The following is a 21,971-nucleotide window of genomic DNA, read 5'->3' on the forward strand; positions in this document are numbered from 1 at the left end:
TCTATTTTTTAATGCATTAAGGTATGTATTTTACCCTTTTATTATACTTAAACACTAAATTTGGGACTTAGAAACAATCCGCCTGGAGAATTTCTGCAACTTCCACTTTTTTTTTGATAAAATTTATTGGGCACGCTATTTTGATGGGAAAATTGATACGCAATGATTTAACGGACATTTTTATCCACAGAAACAAACCTGCCACAATGATTGTCAACTGTTTCATCACCTTGATGGTTCTTGCCACATCAGTCAATGCTTTTTCCTGCCTTGAAGACGGTCGGACCTTCTACCATGCTGATGTCTCTACAGGATGTCAGGTAAAATATGAACAATTCTTTATTTCCATTTCCATCATTCAATGCAGCAGAATCCCGTTATAACGAAGTTCAGCCCCGGATCTGAGTACCATAGTGGGGGGGGGGGGGGGAGCACGTCCTTAACGGGCCCAACGTCCCAAAAAATTGCGAAAGAAAAATGGGAAAAAAAACTAGCACTCAGACTTATTAACGTTGCAAATATATACTGCTGGCCTCTGGAGAGGGGCCCTATAGATTTTGTTGCAGGGTGGCCTAAAATTGATAGATCTGGGCCTGACGAAGTTAAATGGAATATAAAAATCATTTCGTTGGAGTGAAATTTCGTTACACCGAAATAACTATGACTCTACGTTATTATAACTTGGGGACTCTAAGCAGACTTAGTTATAACGTAAATTTCGCTGTAACGGTTTTCTCTAAAGCGGGATTCGACTGTATTTTATAAGACCGGTGCATTTTTTAAAATGTGTCAGAACTTTATTGGTTTAGTTCACATTCACGTGAAAAACTTCTGATTTAGTTTGGTTGCAATAGGTTAAGCTATTCTACACAAGTGCTAAAAATCGAAATGGAAGATTGAATTCTTCCAACTAGAAATTTTTAATTCAAAGAATTATTTTATTAATAAATTCAGAAAATCAATTTTTTTTAAAATATATTTAAGGGTGCATATAAACAAGAAAGATAATTGAATGGTCATTTTTTTATTTGATGAATATAAAATGCGATTTTACTAAGAAAATATTATTTTGTGTATGTGTGTGGGAAAACTGCTGGTTACATTTTGTTAAGCTATTCCATTATTATTCCGACTATTGATTATTTTCCATTCCTTTATTTGTTTTTATCATCATGTTTCTTTCCAAGTCGTGCGAGAGTGTTTTATAATGCATTCATTAAAAGTAAGATCAGGTGCGGAAGCAGAAGGGGGGGGGCGACCTGATTACTGAATAGGCCAACTAGGCCCTAGCCTAGGGCTCCCAATATTTAGGGGGCCCAAATGGCTTATATACTTTAGTCTACGGCTAAAATTGTTTCAGCCAACGAATAAAGTTATAAAGTATGAATACAGGGGCCCCCAAAATATATTTGACCTAGGGTCTCTAGATATCTTAATCGGGCCAGGGCCTGACCCGCCCTTAAGTGACAAAAGATGGTCTCTTGAGTAAGATATACATGCATGTAATTTTTTCCTCTAGAACTTAGTCATTTCAGTAAAAATTCTTCTAAATTTGATTAAAATGTCGCAGTCAAATACAAGGAAAAATAAAATAAATTTTATATGTTTATGTAGTCAATTTGGATGTATTCTTTCGAGAGTAGACTTGATTTTCAGATACAGTTTTAACAAAGATAAGCAACATAACCCTTATGGAGGAAGTTGTCGTGACCAGTGGCGCACACAAAGGGGGGGGGGGTGGATCCAGGGGGTCCGTACCAATCCCATGACCTTTGACTTTTTTCAATTGTCTATAATCTTATGCATGTAGTTTGTAAAATAATTCTGTGGAAAGGTAGCAATAATCTCCTATTTAATAAATGAAAGAAATATAATTTGTTTACTCTCTTTCTACTCCAACAAAATCGAACTGCATGCTAACAGACATTGATAAGTATTTGTTATTCATAAATTTATTTTATGTCAGAAATGCTAAGTAATAATTCAATATTTTTTTAAAAAATTGTTTTTTGTTCCCAACAATCGATAAAATCAAAAGAATATGTTTGGATGCGTGTTGGAGTATGATATAAGAATGGTGGAGCTTCGATTCTGAACCCCCCCCCCCTTGAGAAATTACTGTGTGCGCCACTGGTCGTGACTGTCGAAGTAACAGTCTAAAGAAAATTTAGTTTAAGTGGAAAACGTAACTGAGAGAAAAGTTGACAGTTTAAAATATTTTATAGATCTTTGATGGTGGATAAAAAATACTTTGTTTTTAAATTCTATAATACTGATACTAGTAATAATATGTGTGTGAATCTGTGTTCATCAAAAAAATATATTTAATCTAGTAAGTAACTTTAATTTAGTTTTATTTCGTTAGTATCAGAAGTGTCGCTAGGGACCAAAACTGAGGCGATATTAAACCAAGAACTCTTGGGTTTAATCTATATTGAAAATTCAAGTTCTGTTTAATCCGCATTAATGTAAGGACTACGACCATTCTCACTTATTAGAAAAAATCGTGTACTCGCTAGTACTCAGTACTGAGCAAACCTTTCCATTTTTATGAAAAAAATAGTTCAAGTAGCCTTGCATTTTGTGCTTTACAATTTTATTCTGAGGTCATTAATTCAAATTTGCCAAAGATTAAGTTTACGTAATGCATGTTCAATGCCATTTATCGCTATAAGAAAATTCTGAAATGTATTATGTCACGGATTTTTGCACTCATTGCCCGAACGGCAACATTTCGAGATTTAGAGGTGTAGGGTATACATCATTTTCCTTAGAAAATCGAGTATATTTGATAAAATATTTTCTGAATCGTTCCAAATTTTATGAAAACAGTACTCCCACGTTTGTGGAAAGTATTTTTAGCTACCAGTGGGAAAATAAAGTCAGGTTTTTATCAAGCGTTTCGCTTGTCGGCTTACAGATTGGGTCTGGATTTCGCAGCATTGCAAGTATTGTAGACAAATTAAGCTGTTCGGTTATTTGCTAACAATTATGCCGTAGCTTCGGCCTTAATTGTTTTAGGTGCTGTCTGGGTAAATCAGGAAAGTGTCAAGTTACTACAAAAAACATCTAAAGTTTAAAAGGTCCTCTGTATTTTTAAAAAACTACTATTATTAAAACTACTATTATTAAAAAAAAACACTTAGCATATTTGAATAAAGTCCCCTTTGTTTCATGTAAAAATGACACTGGATTCAGAGGGCAGTGTGAAAAAAAATATGTTCCACTGGCTTAATGCCTGGAAAAGGTAAATAGCATTGTGATTCGTCCATTATTATTATTATCATTATTATTTTATAGAATCGACAATTAACAGGAAGGGAGCCTAAAATACTTTCCGAAAGAGCTTTGTTAGGAAGCTTTGTGTAAAAAGCACTTTTTACCTGTACTCTGCGGTGCCCCCTCCAAAATTTCTGCGTCCGTCCCTGTTGCCAGATGCAGCTAACTTGCATATACTTTACAAGTTTTCTTTGAAGTTTGCTGATCTATTTCAAACACATGAGAGGATTTTACTGGGAAGGTTTCTGAATTCTTCAGAAAGATTCTACGTTAATTTTCGAAAGTTACTGACTTTTAGCGAAAATGCCAGATTTGTTACGACAGAAATTAGGCACATTAGCTGTCAATTATTTTCCTGGAATGTTTAGGAGTTTTTTTTTTTTTTTATGGGTGCATTGTTATAATCACTTGTAATGCATCTAATACATACAAAATACAGTAAAAGTTCAGTCTTAAACAATTTAATGTGGCTAGAAATTTAACTTTTAAGTCAAACACCGTAAATACCGCTAAAAATAGACAGAAAATGTAAATTTATTCTATTTAATTACTTTTTACTTCATTTAAAACAGCAGATAATTGTCTAATACTGTCAACTCTTTATAATGCGAAGCCTTCTATCACCAATATTTTTTTACCTTGAAGTTTTCATTAGGTTCCAAACCCTTTGGAAAGATTGTGAGAACTACCTATCCCACGAGCTGCCAGTAATTCAAATGTGTTAGTCGGTCACTTGGGACTGCTTTTAAAGGAAATCTGTAGCAATTCATATACATGTTTCGACTAATTTTGATTAAATAATGCACGATTTATTTGAAATTATTTAAGTCTACCGTTCTAGTTTAGGAACTGACAATGAAATTTAAAGAGTTTCGTTTACCTAGATAAAATGTATACGGCCAGTTCTGCTGTTAATGTTATTTGAGTAAAGTGGTTTGCACAAAATAATTTAATAGGGGCCAACCTGAAAAACAGAAACCAATCACAGCTCCCTCAAAAGCAATAAATACACTGGCATGAGTTTGGAAAAAATAGTTATTGACAATAAATGTGTAGAAGAAAAAAGCAATAAATATCTTGATACAAAAATACACCTTTAATCAGCTAATCAAATGAATTAGACATTAGACCAAAAATAGTTATGAGTGATGAATCACTTCAAAAAGAGCGTTACATTTAAGCAGAACAATAGAAAAAGCAACTTGTAATCCCAAAGTTATTCGCAAAAGACATGTGACAGGATGCCTTCTGTGAATTAATATTACTATTCTACTCATTGACCAAACATATACTACTGCACTACTAACTGGGTGAAAGTCCCCATATGGGGTCAATGGATTTCTTAGTTAAATTCAGAATTCAATGCTATGTTAAGAGCTAAGGTCAATATCAGTGAAAATCACCACATGTACACAATGAATTTTAAAATCATACGTAATAAGTTCAAGTCTTACATAAATGAAATTGAAATTTCCAGTGTGGTCGAGTATACAGAAAACTTGAATGGAATCAATCCAATGCTATAGTTTCTGATGTAGAGTTTCTCTTTTTTTTTTGGAAAAAATCGAAAAACAAATAAATATAATTACTAACACTGCCTTATCTTTCCTTAGGTGTACCACTTATGCGAAAATAGTGTGCTTCAAACATTATCCTGCCCATCAGGTCAAGCCTTTGACTATCAGACATCCCAATGCCAAGATGCAACAACTGTCCAGTGCTACGAAACCCTGCACCACTTGCACAAACGATCAATCTCGGAAGTCCATACCATCTCCATCGAACAGCTGAAGGTCACTGCTGTCAGCTTGTACCGCAAGGTCAGACCAATGGTTGCAGAAGCTGTGAAGAGTGTGTCCCCAAGCATTTATGCCACTATTGAAACCGACTACTTGCCGACTATTTATGCCATTCGTGATGACGTGTGGCCGATCATCAAGGAAAAGGTGTGGCCCCAGGTTCAGAAATTGGTTGCATATGCCAGACGCATGGGTGGTAAATTGTTCGAGAGGATATACAGATCTTATGAATTGTCTAACTCAACTCACATAAGCATTGTCTCCATTTCGGACATTATTCAAGAGTTCAATAAGGATCTGCAGCCCGTTTTGAAATTAGGACGCTATTTTGCTTCCAGGCTTATTTCCTCTGCACGAGCTTAAAGTGTAAATTAGTGTTATGTTTCATTCATCAGTGATTCATATTGTTAAATAAAAGCATTCATATGGATTTGTTTTCTACATTTTTTAAATGTATTAAGACATTGAACACGATGGCACTGGAAAATATTCTGACCAATAAAAGAAAACGCAGGTAAGATGCAAAATGATAGCATCGATTCTGGAAAACAACAGTTAATTCAGTGCTAAAGAAAAATTAACTAATTAATATGGTATTGTTTAAAATGCTGAATTAGCAGTAACATGAAAGAAAATTGCATAACGAGGATTGACTTATTTTTTAGACTTAAGACAGCATAAAATAATACATAAACATTTTTTTTTTTTTTTTTAAGATGGCGTCTGAGTTTGATGAAGTCTGAAGGAGTGCACAGAATATATGAGTATAATAACTTGTTTAGCATTTTTTAAAAGTTGAAATATTGAGGAAAAAACTTATTTGCTTTTTGAATTATATGTATACTATTTATTGAGAAGACAGCAACAACAAAAAATACTGTAATGTACATGTAACTGTAAAGTACATGTACTGTAAAGTCATGTAACTGATCCCTTTTGCGATTTTCATGCCTTTTACACCGGAGTGCATTAAATATTTTTTCTACATTTTTAATTTCATTTTACTGATCAAATTACTTTAAAAAAATTAAAGAACTTGACACAATGAAATTGAACTACATATTTTAATCAGATCAATTATTTTATGCTCAGAGAATAACTAAAAATGTGGAAATAATTCGGTTAAGTAAATCAAGGTTTTGAACTTTTATTGAAACAGAAACAAAAAAGTTTAAAGACTAAAGCGGAAGGACACACATTGGATTTTGAGGCACAGAAAAATACATTTAAATCACAGCTTAAGTATTTTCCTGGGAAAAATCATTTTTCAGTTTTATGTTTTCCTTATTGATCACACAAATTATTTCCATCTAAAATGATAATGACAAAATTACATTACACAATTTTAACCAAACTAATCATTTTATACTTAAATTGTAAATAATTAGTATGTGCGGAAAAATTTTTTGGAGAAGTTCACCAGAATTTTTTAAATTTTATTGGAAAATAGGTAACTGGAGAAAAATGTATAATGTTAAAAACTAAAGCGGGGGAATACACATTAAAAATTACTGCAGAGAAAAATACGATTTCGTTCACAGGTAAAGTATTTTCTGGTCGCCGCTTATTTTAATCATGTTTTTTCTAAACAGTTTTGATTCCATTTAGCGGCTGATTCAATAAAGCTGGATTTTGTTCTGATTTTGAAAATCTGATTCATTAAAGCGGTTGATTCAATAAACCACTGATTCCAATAAACGGCTTCAAATGTAAAATCACTTTTCAGTTTTCTATTTTCCTTAAGGGTATTTACCTTAAAGAAATTTACTTTTAACAAATTAATTACTTTTAACAAAAAATAATTTGACCGTTATTTTGACCAGGTTAATCATTTTATACTCAATGAATAATTAAATGCGTGCATATAATGGAGTTGTTTCCTTCAGTCAAAAGTACTACTTTTAGTCACTGAAATTGATAGAATAAGCAAAAAAAAAAAAAAAAAACAAAAAAACATGGACCCAGAAAATACTTTCATTTTCCCAAAAGTTATTATTTAATTAATTTTTTAAAATGTCTGATTTTTCAAACAAGGCGTGGTCTTGATGACGTCACAAATGATGCTCTTTGGCGCATCTTTCTATCGCGTTTCCACGTTATGATAATCAAGAAGCGAATTAAAATTGCGCTCTACGCTTGCTATCAACCCTATCGTTGCCAATACACGTGAGTAAAGATGCGAATTAAATATTTTGCTCAGTGAATGGCATTTGTGATGTCATCGACAGAAGCATAAACAATGAGAGCGCATCGATTTAAGTAATTTTTTAGAAATATTAAACGTAAACATATTATTTTAAATGGTCAGATCCGATGTTTTTAAGCATGCTCTCTCAGAAACAAATACTTTTAAAATTTTGGAAACTACCCCATTCGGTTAAGTAGACTAAAGGTATGGACTATTATTGAAATACAGTAAAACCCCTCCTAACGGACACCCCTTAAAGACGGATATTTTTTAATTCCCCAGTTCCAATGCAAATAACATTAATAAACACCTGTCCCACGGACAGTTCTCTACTGCGAACAAAAAAAATTTGTCCCGTTAGTGTCCGCATTAGGGGGATTTTACTGTATAACCATTGGTCGAAAAATACAACTTTATTTTGCTTACGATTCTTAGTGTATTACAATTTAGTATTTACAATGTTCAGTATTTTACTGGAAAAATCATTTTTCAGTTTACTCTTTTCTTTAATGGTCATACAAATTACTTTCAAAAAAAAAAAAAAAAAAACCAAAAAAATAACATAAATAAAATACACAATTTCAACACAGATTAATCGTTTCACACTCACGTCATAGGTTAATTGAAAGTGCAGAAATAATTCGTTTGTGTTTATTGATAGTTTAAATTTTATTAATATTCATTGGAAAAATAAATTATAGCCTTCTAGAACTAAAGCGGATGAAGCCATATTGAAAATCATGGCAGAGAAAAATACAATTTCGTTCACGGCTTAAGTATTTTATTTGTAAAATCATTTTTCAGTTTCCTCTTTTCTTTAATCGTCACTTAAATTATTTTCAACAAAAAATAATTTGACATAAATAAAATACACAATTTCAACCAAAATAATCGTTTAAACACTCACGTCATGGGTTAATTAAAAGAGCAGAAATAACTCGGTTATGCTTACCAAATTTTTAATTTTTTTTTTTTAAATACCCATTGGAAAAATAAATTAAAGCTTTCTAAAACTAAAGCGGATGAAGCCACATCGAAAATTATGGCAGAAAAAAATACAATTTCCTTCACAGCTTAAGTATTTTACTTGTAAAATCATTTTTCAGTTTCCTTTTTTCTTTATTGGTCACACAAATTACTTTCAACAAAAATATTTTGGCATAAATAAAATACACTATTTCAACCAAATTAATCGTTCAACACTCACGTCATAGGTTAATTGAAAGTGCAGAAATAATTCGTTTGTGTTTACTGATAGTTTAAATTTTATTAATATCCATTGGAAAAGTAAATTAAAGTCTTCTAGAACTAAAGCGGATGAAGCCATATTGAAAATTATGGCAGAGAAAAATACAGTTTCGTTCACAGATTAAGTATTTTACTTGTAAAATCATTTTTCAGTTTCCTCTTTTCTTTAATGGTCACGCAAACTACTTTCAACAAAAAATAATTTGACATAAATAAAATACACAATTTCAACCAAATTAATTGTTTAACACTCACGTCATAAATTAATTAAAAGAGTGGAAATAAATCGGATGTACTTACCAAATTTTTAATTTTTTTTAACACCCATTGAAAAAATAAAATAAAAACTTTCTAAAACTAATGCGGATGAATCCATATTGAAAATTATGGCGGAGAAAAATACAATTTTGTTCACAGCTTAAGTATTTTACTGGTAAAATCATTTTTCAGTTTCCTCTTTTCGTACGATAAAGTAGATTTCCCTTCTTGAGCTTCTCTTTGAGTAATGATCTTTAGAAAAAGAGATGAAAACAATCGAGTAAGAAACGGATGAGTGGAGAAACGGGATACAATAAGAGATTCCGCCCCAGGAACTTAATCTTGTATAACACGTGATGTCTGACGTAAATAAAATTTCGCGTGAGCTGCTGCAGCAAATTCAAGGAGCACATATAAGAAACGACTTGTTTTCTGTTGGTAACACCGAAATGAAATTTCTCGGAGCAAAATTATTTTGGATGTATGCTTTTATATAGCTGCACTTGTGATTTTATAATGCTTGTTAGTTTTTACGACGTTGAATCTAATCCTACATAAGGGCAATAAAAGCAGTGAAATATGAAGTGGCACCTACAATAAAATAGAATCATATAATTTGAGTTCATTTAATAGGTTAGTTTTTCCTCTCTTTCTGTTTATGTATATGAAACGTAAGAAATTCGAACACTAAATGAAAATACCAAACAAAATAACTCACAAGTGTTGGGAGCTTCAAATATCTTAAATAATTATAGCAAAAAAAAAAAAAAAAAAACAGTAAAATTTGTGATACTAAAAAAAAGCTTATGGTTTTTTTGGGAGGCACCATAGAAAACCTGAATTCGGTTTTTTTGTGAGATCAAATATGTCCTAATATAACCCCAGATATATGGATGCAATTACAGCAGTGAAAAAAAAAATATCACCTTCTTATTTCCTTTGATATCTGAAGCATGTGTGTGTTGTCGTAAGTTAAATGAAATAAAGGTTTTTCTTAGATTTTTAAACTATTATTGATCAAAATTAAAAAAATAAATAAATAAATAAAAACAGTAACGACTCATCAGTGGCGATCGATCTTTCTCTGTTTCATTATAGAAATATGGAATTTCGGAGAATGATTTTGAGTTTACCAAATATGGTTTAACGTGTTTTTCTACTAGCAAAATAAAGAATTTCTCTCTTTTTTTTCCCAGTGAGCAGGGCCGGATTAGCCATAGAGCAAAAGTAGCAAATGCTACGGGTCTCGCGCTTCTGGGGGCCCCGCGCAATGAGAAAAGAAATTCCAGAAGAAAACTGCTTTTACCCGTTTAAATTCCTCTATTTAGATCTAGCTTTTCTAAATGTTCAGGTAAATTAAAATTCTTTCAGGTAAATTAAAAATCATTTTTCATTCACGCGCAGACTCGTTACGGAATAATACCATACTAACCAGAATTATCGGTGCAGAGAGGGGGGAGGGGGCTTCTTGCTTCATTTGGAGAAGGTAGGATCCTTTAAATTGACCAAGATTCAGAACACTCATTACGTTAATTTCACATGTCATGTCCCATGAGTGCCCGTTAGCCCTTCCAAGTATAAGTGTTTTTGAAGTAACTATATCTTTAGTCACGTCAGAGGAAGCACGAAAGGGATGTGGGGGATCGCTGGATGCTTGCCAGAAATTTCTCTTATTGAAGTCTTAAAAACGCAATTTTAGTTAATCTTTCTTAGTGTTAGGAGCAAAAGCTGAGTTGGGTCAGCAAATTTTCAAAACTGATCTAAAAATTATAATTTTAGGCAATGTTTGGTAGTTTTAGGAGAACGGATAATAGGGTTTTCTCTAAGATTTTTTTTCAAAAAGGTATTTTATTACATTTTAGTATCCTTCCTAAAACTTTCAGCTGTTCAAGCCTTAAAAAAAAGCAGATTTAGGCTGTTTGATCACAATAGAGGAAAGGGCTTGGGATTCTTTCCTGGAATTCTGTTCAAAACTGAAGTCAACTTCAGGCTATCTTTGGGAAGAAAGGGTTAGAGGGAACGACCTATAATATAGCTGAAAAACAAAATTTCAAGCTATGTGGGAAGTTTAGAGAAAGGGATGAGGAACTGAACTCCCCCAGAAAAATTTCTGACTTGAAGTTTGAAATCGCGATTTTAGATAACCACTGGAGACGTTATGGGGGGGGGGGGATACGGATTCACTTTGCAAAATGTTAGAAACTGAAATCTTCAAAAGCAGGCTATCTTTAGTTCGAACTGTCGAACTTTAGGTAAAGAGTGGTGGTTTGGATCCTTTTCCCCGAATGTTTGTAGATAAGCTATTGAAATAGGTGGGTATAAATTTTTTGAAATCGAGACGGTTTAATGACTCTAAATTTAGGATCTAAAGAATTTAGAATTTAGGATCTAAAAACAAAATTTTGAGCAATTTTTGGGGAAAGCAGGAAAAGGAGGATTTTGAAACTCTTAAAGCACAAATCCTAAAAACACAGTTTAAAGCTCTCCTTGGCGATATTAGACACGAAAGAGAAAAAGGGTTACCATCCAGAAATTGTTTGAAAACGGCTTTCGTCTTAAAGCTTTCGAAATTGGAGTCCTGAAAAGGTTATTATTAGTCAACCTAAACTCTCTTTGGTCACTTAACTTCATGTCAATTTGTCACCCTCAAAAATCGCCGCCCGCGATATTGTAAACGCGATATTGTAAATTGTTAATAGAGTATCATTCGTTGAAGAACTAAAATAATAATGTGTAGAAGAAAGACTTTAAATCTTGTTTTTAACTTTTCTCCTCTGAGTAGGGGGGAACTAAAAAGCTGCCGCCAATGCCCCGAATCTAACCCATTTCTTTTGCATCACCAAAGGTAGCTGAAAACTATTTTATTCGAACTTATAATTCAAAAAACTTCAAGGAGAAAATTGTTTAACATAATTGAAAAACCGCTAAAACTGCTTTCTGGAACTTCAGTTTCGTAAAATGCCCATGGGTGAAATCCCAGAGTCCGATCCCTTCCTATAACGTCATCTAAAATTGCCTACAATAGCGTATTTTGGACTATAATCTCAAAAAATTTCTATGGGGGTGTACCTCTCCCCCTCCAACAGCAAAGATCGTATAATATTACCATTTTATAGTCTAAAAATGTTCTGCTTAAAATTGTGTTTTTAGATTTATAATAGATAATAAATTCGAAAATTTTCTAATGGGGCCTCCTTGAACAACCCTCTCCTCTCTCTCTACATCATTGAAGATAATCTACAGTCTTATTAAGACTTCAATTTTGAAAAATTGCCGAGAGAGAGTCGCTAAAAACCTAACTTTTCCCCCTTAATTTTACCTAAGATGGGATGCAATCGCGCTTTTTGATTTCAGTTTCAAAAAATATCCGAATCAGGCACTCCGAACCTTCTCTCTTCCTAATGTCATCAGGGGCCGTTAGAAATGAGTTTTTAGAATTGAAATATCGAAAATTTTCCTTAGGTAAACCCTCGGACACCCCCTTTTTTTTATTAGATCGTCCAAAAATTACGTTTTTGGAAATAAAAGCTAAAAACGTGTAGTGACGGAAAGACGAGGGGCAATATATATGTAAGGGGGCTATAAGGGGGTTATAACCCTCGTAAAGCTCTAAAATCATATACGTATTTATGCATTCATGCGTGTTATAAGTGCACCTCCCGTCTCCATAAAGATGTGTACTATTGTTTACTATATGATGTAAAAAACGAGGGCCCCTTGGAAACATTTGCTACGGGCCCCGTACTGGCTTAATCCGGCCCTGCCAGTGAGATATAGTGCTTTCTGGAAATTTTTGTTGTTTTTTTTTCTTTCCGAGTTGGCTTACAAAGGAGGCCCTAAATAATAAAGCTAAATCCTAATAAAGCCGAATCGCCATTCTTTGTTAAAACTACTGAAAAACAATAATTGAAACATAAATTTTTAGCTGGAATTATTTTTTCGCATGTTCATGAGCAATCAAATGAATGTGCATAAGTTGGGGGCAATCGAATCATAAGCGAACTATTTGTTGAACTATGAACCTTAGGGTGGCCTTATTTGCCTAACTTACCTTATTCCCGCCACCTTCTGGGAGGGAGATGATTTGTCAAAACCTAACAATTGTATTAATGCCATACTAAGATCGGCAATAGGTGTTAAAACTAAGAGTTGTGATTGAAGGTTTACCCCGTAAACACACCTCGCTGTGTCGCCCCATGTACATGAAGTCGAAACTGTATTTATAAAAGTTCATGGGACAAAGAAAATTTCGAGATACAGAGGTTTTTATAAAGTTATAAAAATAAGCGATTGAAAGTAAAGACAAACAGTTAACATATTTTTTAGCATTTATATTGTTGAGCATCTTACAGTTAGATTTGTTATGATTATCTGTTTTACAAATGTTGATGATAATATTAATAATAAGGTTATGCATAACATTAAAGATGAAAATTATCTTTCAATGATTGTCGTTCAAAAATGTTGAGATTTTTACTTTATTCAAAATTAAAATGATTTAAATATTAGAATGGCATAAACCGACATTATTGTATGATATCAATGACTCGAAAGTAAAACTCAAGAAGCTTTTTCACTGGTTCAGTAATATCCCCTTCCGACCAGCTTCCAAGCGGATGGAACATTAAAAATTTAGCTCTATGAACATAGTTTTCCCTGGACTACAGGTTCTGCTCTTAGATCATCGCCAGACTTGAAAGACTGCAAATTATAAAGAATGCTTTTTGCCACCATCTGCTGCTGTTGATCAAGATAGCTGAGTTTCAAATTTTAAAATGACCACGTAGCTGAAGTCCGCAATATAGAGGTTTTAAGCAAAATTTATTCGAAACATGAGGGAAAACATTAAATTTATGATACACAGTAAAAACGATTCAGAAACGTTCCAGGAATATAATAGGTTGATGACGTGCTAAATTTCTGCCAGTAAAATATCTCGCTAAAACCTGGAACGTTTTTCGTTAAATATCGGTGATTTTTCTGAAATATAGCGTGAAAATTTCCGGAGAATAGGAAAATCTCACCTTCTAAAACCAACCATGTCTCGGGAACCTTCTTGAAAAATTAAGTAGGTTTCCCGTAATCGATTAGAACTTTCCTGATTTCCCAAGAGCTCCAGAAGCATAAGAGAAATTACGGCCAAAGCTATGCTAGAATTGCAAGGAAAAACCAAGCATGTCTCTGCTGTACATTGTAAAAAAAATCCGAAACGTTACTGGTTATTTCCGTGGAACGTCTCGGGATTTCACACGTTTTCACCTATTTCCCCATAAAAACAAGTATCTTCACAAAAAAGTTTCCTGAATCGCTACAAGTTGCACGCGTGCAGACTTTTCACTGTTGTGGAAAATATATTTAGCAACCAGTTTAAAAATTGAATGAGCGTGTTTATTAAGTGTATCGGCCGAAGGTTGTTTACGGCTTGTCCAGAATGACTAGGGTCATTCCATACAAATTCAACGGATGAGTGCGCCAGACCAGTTTTAATTTTTTTGAAACTCATATCCCAAAACGATACATATGAATGATGTTTAAAACCACTCTTATTTCTTCTCTAACCGTAATCTTTGATTTTTTAGAGGTCATCAAAAGTCATTTTCGTATTCAAAAATGGGACTTTTTGACCTTTGCATTTCGGACCAAATCTAATTGAATAACAATCATGGCAGAGCATTTTACGTTTTGATGTTAAAGTACATAAAATAGTAGTCTCACACACTGAGTTATGTAGCTGTAACCGCTACCACACCGGTTTATCACAGGAAAGCATATTCCTCTGAGAGCGCTTTTTTTTTTTTTTTTTTGCGATTTGATAGTATTATTATATTAAAAGCTATAGTAGAAATGAACTGATTAACGATACTGAAAGCTTGTTTCACCCCCCCACTCCCCTCATCAAAATCTGAAATATATTTATAATATTTGGTCATTAACCCTGAAGTCGTTCACAGTTAACAATTTTGATCAACACAACTGAACTATCAGAAACACTCATCCTGAATGATTCGTTTTTTCTTAACTCTCTCCCTATGTAACATTATTAGTATTTTAAAAGTATCAATGATTCATTTAAGCTACCAGTTTTTTTTTAATGAATACTTTAATTAAAGTTTAAGAAAAACTGTTGCTTGTCATAGCAGCCCACGAAGTGCGAAACTTTGAATAAGCTGGTATGAGCGTTGGGTTTCACGCCAGCAAATGCATTCGAATTGCGTACATGACGTCATGAAGGTTCAGGTTAGCAAATCTGCCACAGCCTTAGGTAATGAATTTTTTTTTCCTCTCGAAAGCAATAAATGCTCGTTAACTATTACTATGTTAGGTGCAGCTAATTTATTATCACAGTGACTAGCGCATTATTTGATGACTTTTTTTTCGATTGAACCAGTCCTTACACGTGTATAAACTACAGTACAGTGAAACCTGTGTAAGTTGACCACTTGCAGTACACTACTTTTGTGGTCCACTTAAACAGGTGGTCAACTTACAAAGATTGATTTAAATGATAAGGCCTAACTCCGTGCCTGAAAAAAGTGGTCAACTTAGATAGGTGATCAACTTCACAGGTTTTACTGTATTATGATTAGAAATAACGTTAAAACCAAAGAGAGGAGAGAGATGCTTCTTACCCCCAATCATAGCTACACTGTAAAAAAATTCCGAAACGTTACTGAGTATTTCCATAAAACGTTTCAAGATTTCAATGGTTTTCATCCACTTTCTGGAAATATCAAGGATCATTGTCAAAAAGTTTCCTGAATTTTTACAAGTTGTCCGAATACAGATTTTTCTATGTTGCAAAAATTATTTTTAGCTCCCCGTTTAAAGATTAATAGAGAGTATTTATAAGGTGTATCGGCTTCAGTTCAGCTGGAGCTCGTCCATGCTGATTAAACTCCCAAAAAGAGCGAATAAGTATGGACTCTTGATTCGTACTTGCAATTCTGGCTTAGCTTTGGCCGTGGCTGCAATACTGTTTATGGAACAGTCTTGATAAACTAGGAAGGTGTCGAGCTGTTATATAATCTCTACTTAAGATGACTCTGATGTTCCAGAGACACGACTGGCTTTAAACGAGAAGATTTCTGGATTTTTCAAGAAGGTTACTGGATTTCAGCTGAAAACGTTCCTGGTTTTTGCGAGCTATGTTACTGGCAGAAATTGGGCACATCAGCTGCCTATTATTTTCCAGAAGCATTTCTGAATCGTTTTTACAGTGTAACAATCATAGCTAAATGTCTGTTGCGTGTTTCCCCGGGGGCATGCTGTTGCCAGGGCGACGGAATCGGGGGGGGGGGAGGAAATGACCAATTCCGGATCCCACTTAGACACCGGTAATTGAAGAGTTTGCAGCAACAAAGAGTTAACTCCATTTTTTGACTGTTGGGAAATCTCCAGGAGTTAACTCCATGTTTCCTCAAGCGAATGAAGCAGTTAACTCACCCTAGATAATAACTTGAGAATTATCAAAACGGCGATAACTCCTTGGCAAACCAAACGAATTTGAGAACGATCTACCGGAGATAACTCCTTGATGAACCAAACGAACTTGAGAACTATCAACCGGAGATAACTCCTTGTTGAACCTAACGATCAAAAAATGGAGTTAAGACTTTGTTGCCGCAAACTCTTCAATTTTAGAACCTTCGACTCCGACTACTTTACTTCAAAATGTGCTCGACTCTGACTCCAACTCCACAAGCACTTCCAGAGTTACAAACTTTGAGGAAAAATGGCCTACTCCGACTTGGACTGTTGGAAGTTTAAACTTTCGACTCCCCGACTCCGATTCTAACTCCTTTACCCCAAAAGCAGTACGACTCTGACTTCGACTCCGCAGGCCTGCTTCTTGCCACGTAAAGCGACGTAAAAAGTAAGAGTATGTAAAAGATTGAGCTTCGTTCAAAACACTATAACAATGATAAAAAAATGCTCTTAAAACTAAATAACTTTTAATACCAGTATGAATTGAGTCCTTTTAGTAAAACATTTTAAAAAATGCTATACGTTTGAAGCAGCACCACCGCCAAATTCATCGGTTTTTAGATAATATATCTAGATATTTAACATTTTACTAGAAATCCAAGAAGCACTAAATGCAGGTCCTGCTTCCTTTTAGGTTTATTTTTATAACAAATGTCTTCTAAAATCTCGTATTAGGTACTTCTTAAGATGTAGCAGTCATAAAGAACTAGGGGAAAACTTTCGGTTGCACCATTTATCTTCGAGCTATTGACACCAAAATTGAACCAGCAGCACTCCGTTACCAGGCCTACACGTACTTTTTTTCTGAATCCTTGATTATTTTTAGGTATAACAATCAAACATACGAAGAAAAAAAGAACACTCAATTGTTCCGCCCTAATCGGAGAAATAGGGGTGCCTGCATATGTGTGCCAAATTCCGTTCGATCTCATAGATAGAGTAGCCAGAAAGAATCCGTCACGCACTAACACATACGGACACATAGACACTTTCAGAAATGGTCAAATTGGATTTAACGCATCTCTGAACTTGGGAATCCGTCGAATTTCTAAAATTTATGAATCCAAAACCTTTTTCTGCATACTAGATAAAGAAGAAATTTTAAATTGAAAACAGAAAACCTACGCATTTAATTTGTCAGGAAATATCCAAGATAAGTTTACCTTGTACAATTAATAAAAAACAGAACAATCACTACATCAGAACGTATCCCACCTGAGGAACCGCAACTAGACGAACACTAACCACACTTCACTAGGCGACTAAAAACACGATTTTCCAAAAAATCGGCTTAATACATCTTCTTATGAAGGTTGCTTTGAGTGTTTCAATACTTACTCGCTTTTTAATCTTCTGTCTTTTTTTTTTACTTCCTTTTGTTTTTTCTTTTATACTCATATGTGTCACTGAGGCTTCTTTTATACTCATATGTGATTTGAGGGCTCTACGTTTTGCCCTCAAATTATAATTTAGATCTTGTCCACACTCCCGTATTACGTAAGGTGAGTTTCGCATATCCAAACTTGTTTTATCCCCTATCAATTCAACACTGAAATAGCAAATCTGAAACGTTCACTGTAAAAACGATTCAGAAACGTTCCTGGAAAATAATGGGCACCTGATGCACCCAATTTCTGCCAGTAACATACCTTACAAAAACCAGTAACGTTTTTCGCTAAAACTCAGTAACCTTCCTGAAATTATCCCGGAAAGTTCCTAAAAATTTCAGAAATCCTCCCGTTTCAAGCCAGTCGTGTATCTGGAACTTTAGAGCAAACTTAGGTAGGTATCATATAATAGCTTGGCACCTTCCTGATTTATTAAGAAAGTCCCATAAGCAGCATTGCAAGCACAGCCAAAAGCAAAGCCAGAACTGCAAGTACGTATATCGAGAATTTAACTCGCTTGCAGTTCTTGCAAAGCAACTTAGTCCATACTTATTCGCTCCCTTTGGGAGCTTAATTAGCATGGACGAGCCGTAATCTATCTGATGCTGATACTCTTTATTAATACGTTCAGTTAATCTTTAATTTTTGAGCTAAAAATATTTTTCACAACAGTGAAAAGTCTGCATTAGGAAAACTTTGGCAATTCAGGAAACTTTTTGACTATGATTCTTGATTTTTTCCAGGAAGTGGATAAAAAGTATTGAAATCCCGAAACATGATACGCAAATACTCAGTAATGTTTCGGATTTTTTTACAGTGTTCCTGGAAAATAATTCTCACTCCTTTTCACAACACTAAATTTTTTAACTTACACGATGTTCCTCGGTACACACTTCTCGCGCAAGTAAAACTTCACCGCAGAAGTAAATTAAAGAACTTTTGTATGCTAACACATGATCAAATATTATTATTAAAAAGTTAATTACAAAAAAAGTCAATTACAAAAAAGTAATTACAAAAAAAGTCAAGCACAAAAAAAAGTTAATTACATGATTTATTTTTTGCAAATTAAATCAACCCTTAGCTTCCAAAAAGCACCGATAGAAAATGTCAGGGAATTTTAAAACTTGTAACTATCACGAAGAATATGAATATTAAAATTCAAATTCTTACACTTTTTTTTAAAAGTAAAGAACTAAAACTCATAAAATACGTCAATGTAAAATTTCTTCATTTCCCGCCATTTCTTTCTCGCTAAGACTCTTGTAAGTAGTTCGGCAAAGGAGGAGAAAAGTATGTACTTGTCAATTGGAATTATCGACAATCTGTCTCCCAACCCTTATATCGTGAAATCTTCTTTCTTTTTACACTCCTCCTTTCTTTTATCGCAAATTTTCAAAGGAAAAAGTTAGTCCTAATTAAATCAACGTCCCTTTTTATCGAAATATCTAACGAAACGTAGGATCTTAGAGAATTAAAGTAATGCTCTTCGGTTCATTAATTAGCTCTTTCTTGTGCGGGTGGTGTAATTTTCTTAATGCCTAAAAAGAGGTACCCCTCATTTGAACATTTTCGAAACATATGTGCAGCATTTTAACTTTTTTTCTTTTGATGCCCTGAAAAAAAAAATCCAATTTATCTAACAGCGAAAGGTCAAATAGCGTCCTGGTAAAGTAAATGACAGTAACTGAAATTTTCTTGCACTTTACTTTTTGCGGAAAATATTGCATTATTGCCCTCTATGCCATCATTTCAGTCACAATGTAGAAACAGGATATTTTTTCTTCCTTCTGAAATGATGTTTGTTGTCATGATATTTCAATATTGTTCATTCATATTTGCGGGGAATTAAAACCACATTTCATCAAATATCTCTTAAAGTCACACTGTAAAAAAATTCCGAAACGTTACTGAGTATTTCCGTGTAACGTTTCGGGATTTCAATGGTTTTTGTACACTTCCTGGAAAAATCACGTATCATAGTCAAAAAGTTTCCTGAATTACTACAACTTGCACAAATGCAGACTTCTCACTGTTGTGAAAAAAAGTTTTAGCTCCCAGTTTAAAGATTAACTGAGCGTGTTCATAAAGTGTATTAGACTCCGATCGTTTACGGTATGAACATGCTGTTTAAGCTCCCAAAGGGAGCGAAAAAGTATGGACTACGTCGCTTTGCAAGAATTGCAGGCGAGTGAAATTCTCAATACTTGCTTGCAATTCTGGCTTAGCTTTGGCTGTGTTTGCAATACTGCATATGGAACATTCTTAATGAATCAAGAAGGTGCCAAGATATTACACGACTGACTTAAAACAAGATGATTTCTGAACTTTTCAGGAAGTTTCCGGGATATTATTTTCAGGAAGTTTACTAAATTTTAGCGGAAAACACTCCTGGTTTTTGTAATATATTTTACCGGCAGAAATTGGGCACATCAGCTGCCCATTATTTTCCAGGAACGTTTCTGAATCGTTTTTACAGTGCATTTTTGTAGATACAGTAGAGTAACAGACATGCTTAAGACATCGCTCTCAGATGAAAGCAATTTTCCGAGCCTTTTAATGTATTTAGACTTCTAAAACTATTTTTCTTTCATGCAACTACAGCTCATCTAATGTTTTGTCACTTCTGGATCCTCTGAATGAGTTAATTTTATTTTTATTTGCTCAATTTCGAAAAAAGTTCCGACCCCCAGTAACAGACGCTGAAAAACCTGATGATACCCAATAACAGATAGGATGAGGAAAGGAATAGTAATGTGTTAATTTCTTTTTCTCTTCAAAATGTGCACAAGTTCTTTATTTTTATAACTAAAGTCTTATTAAATTAAATGAACACGAAACACCAGCTGACCTCGTCACGGCTGTTCATAACCTTTCACCACTGCCTTGTAAATACCAACGGACTCACAAAATTCATTCTGATAACACTAGATGATAGCACTGTATTCATGGGCCACAGCAGCATCAGATTTACCCGCTTACAATTTGCATTATTTAAATCCAAACCTATGGTTGTCTGTAAATGGACCCTTGTCTGTTACTAGTACCGTTACCCTATAGCCTTTTTATCCAGCCCTTGGTTATCCGGCTCTTCAAATAATCCAGAACATATCTTTAAAGCTCTGATAGTGTTGAGTTTTTATTCCCTTATCCGCTTCTTTAAAACTGATCTCTATTGCATCAGGTACAGTGGAACAGTGGTGCTTAACATTTTTTTACTCGTGGACCTCATCGTATAACTTATACTAAGATGAATCCCGCGGACCGGAGCACATATTGAGGTGAAATATATTGAAATCTTTTTCTTTTTTATTAATTACATGAGAAAACGCGGAAAAGGAAAGAAAATTACAAACCCAGGAACAGTTATTATTACTAAATTCTTATTTTATTGATATGAAGCTTCCAACTGTTTTTAGAAACAAATTTCAAACTAACTGGCTTCAAGTTTGAAATAATCATTCGTATTATACCGAATAAAGACTATCTCTTGTTTCGGAAGAATTTCATAGTATACCGTAACATTGAAAGTAGCAACGGGAAAACCTAAATCAGCTTCACGGGCCGCATCTGGTCCGCGGGTCGTAGGTTGGGATAAACTGCGTTGGGAATTATTTCCTGTAAAAAGAAATGAGATCCTATCAAAAATATAAAGATTACAAAAATGCAATTCTCGCTTTTACGCTTTCTTCTTTACTAAGTTCTGAAAAAAAAGTTAAAAAAAAAAGGTTGTTGTTTTGGTTAATATCTCTGGATGCACCTATTTTGCAACTTCGTCATAAATTGTTTCTTATTAAATTAGCTTGTTGCGTTTATAGAGACCGCATCAATTTTAGATATCTTTATAATAAACACTGTAAAAAAATTCCGAAACGTTACTGGGTATTTCCGTGTTACGGTTCGGGAATTTAATGGTTTTTATCCACTTCCTGGAAAAATCAAGTATCATTGTCAAAAAGTTTTCTGAATTGCTACAAGTTGCACGAATGCAGACTTTTCACTGTTGTGAAAAATATTTTTAGCTCCCAGTTTAAAAATTAACTGAGCGTATTCATAAAGTGAGTCGACTTCTGTTCGTTTACGGCCTGTCCATGCTAAATAAGTTCACAAAAGGAGCAAATAAGTATGGACTACGTAGCTCTGCAAGAATTGTAGATAAGTAAAATTGCCGTCACTTATTTGCAATTCTGGCTTAGCATTGGCCATGTTTGCAGTAATCCTCTCGGAACTTCCTTGATAAGATGCCAAGCTCTTATACTATACGTTCCTGTGTTCACTCTAATTTTCCAAAGACGCGTCTGGCTATTAACAGGACGATTTCTGAAT

The 21,971-nt window shown here is 34.0% G+C and overlaps 1 protein-coding gene across 1 annotated transcript; it reads left to right on the forward strand.

The window, feature by feature from the left end:
* The first annotated feature begins 200 nt into the window (after window positions 1–200).
* Window positions 201–5,490, forward strand: LOC129227264 (uncharacterized). The gene is made up of 2 exons (XM_054861782.1): window positions 201–320; window positions 4,893–5,490. The coding sequence occupies exons 1-2, from the start codon at window positions 207–209 to the stop codon at window positions 5,439–5,441; spliced, it is 663 nt and encodes a 220-aa protein (XP_054717757.1). The 5' UTR covers window positions 201–206; the 3' UTR covers window positions 5,442–5,490.
* The last annotated feature ends 16,481 nt before the right edge of the window (window positions 5,491–21,971 follow it).

Source organism: Uloborus diversus, chromosome 8, assembly GCF_026930045.1.
Source record: "Uloborus diversus isolate 005 chromosome 8, Udiv.v.3.1, whole genome shotgun sequence".
Classification (NCBI taxonomy): Eukaryota; Metazoa; Arthropoda; class Arachnida; order Araneae; family Uloboridae; genus Uloborus; species Uloborus diversus.

Bases quoted from the DNA above. Each gene is read 5' to 3' on its own strand.
- LOC129227264 (XM_054861782.1), top strand. From the start codon at position 207: ATGATTGTCAACTGTTTCATCACCTTGATGGTTCTTGCCACATCAGTC. The intron at 321-4,892 runs GTAAAATATGAA...ATCTTTCCTTAG, and splicing joins ATGTCTCTACAGGATGTCAG to GTGTACCACTTATGCGAAAA.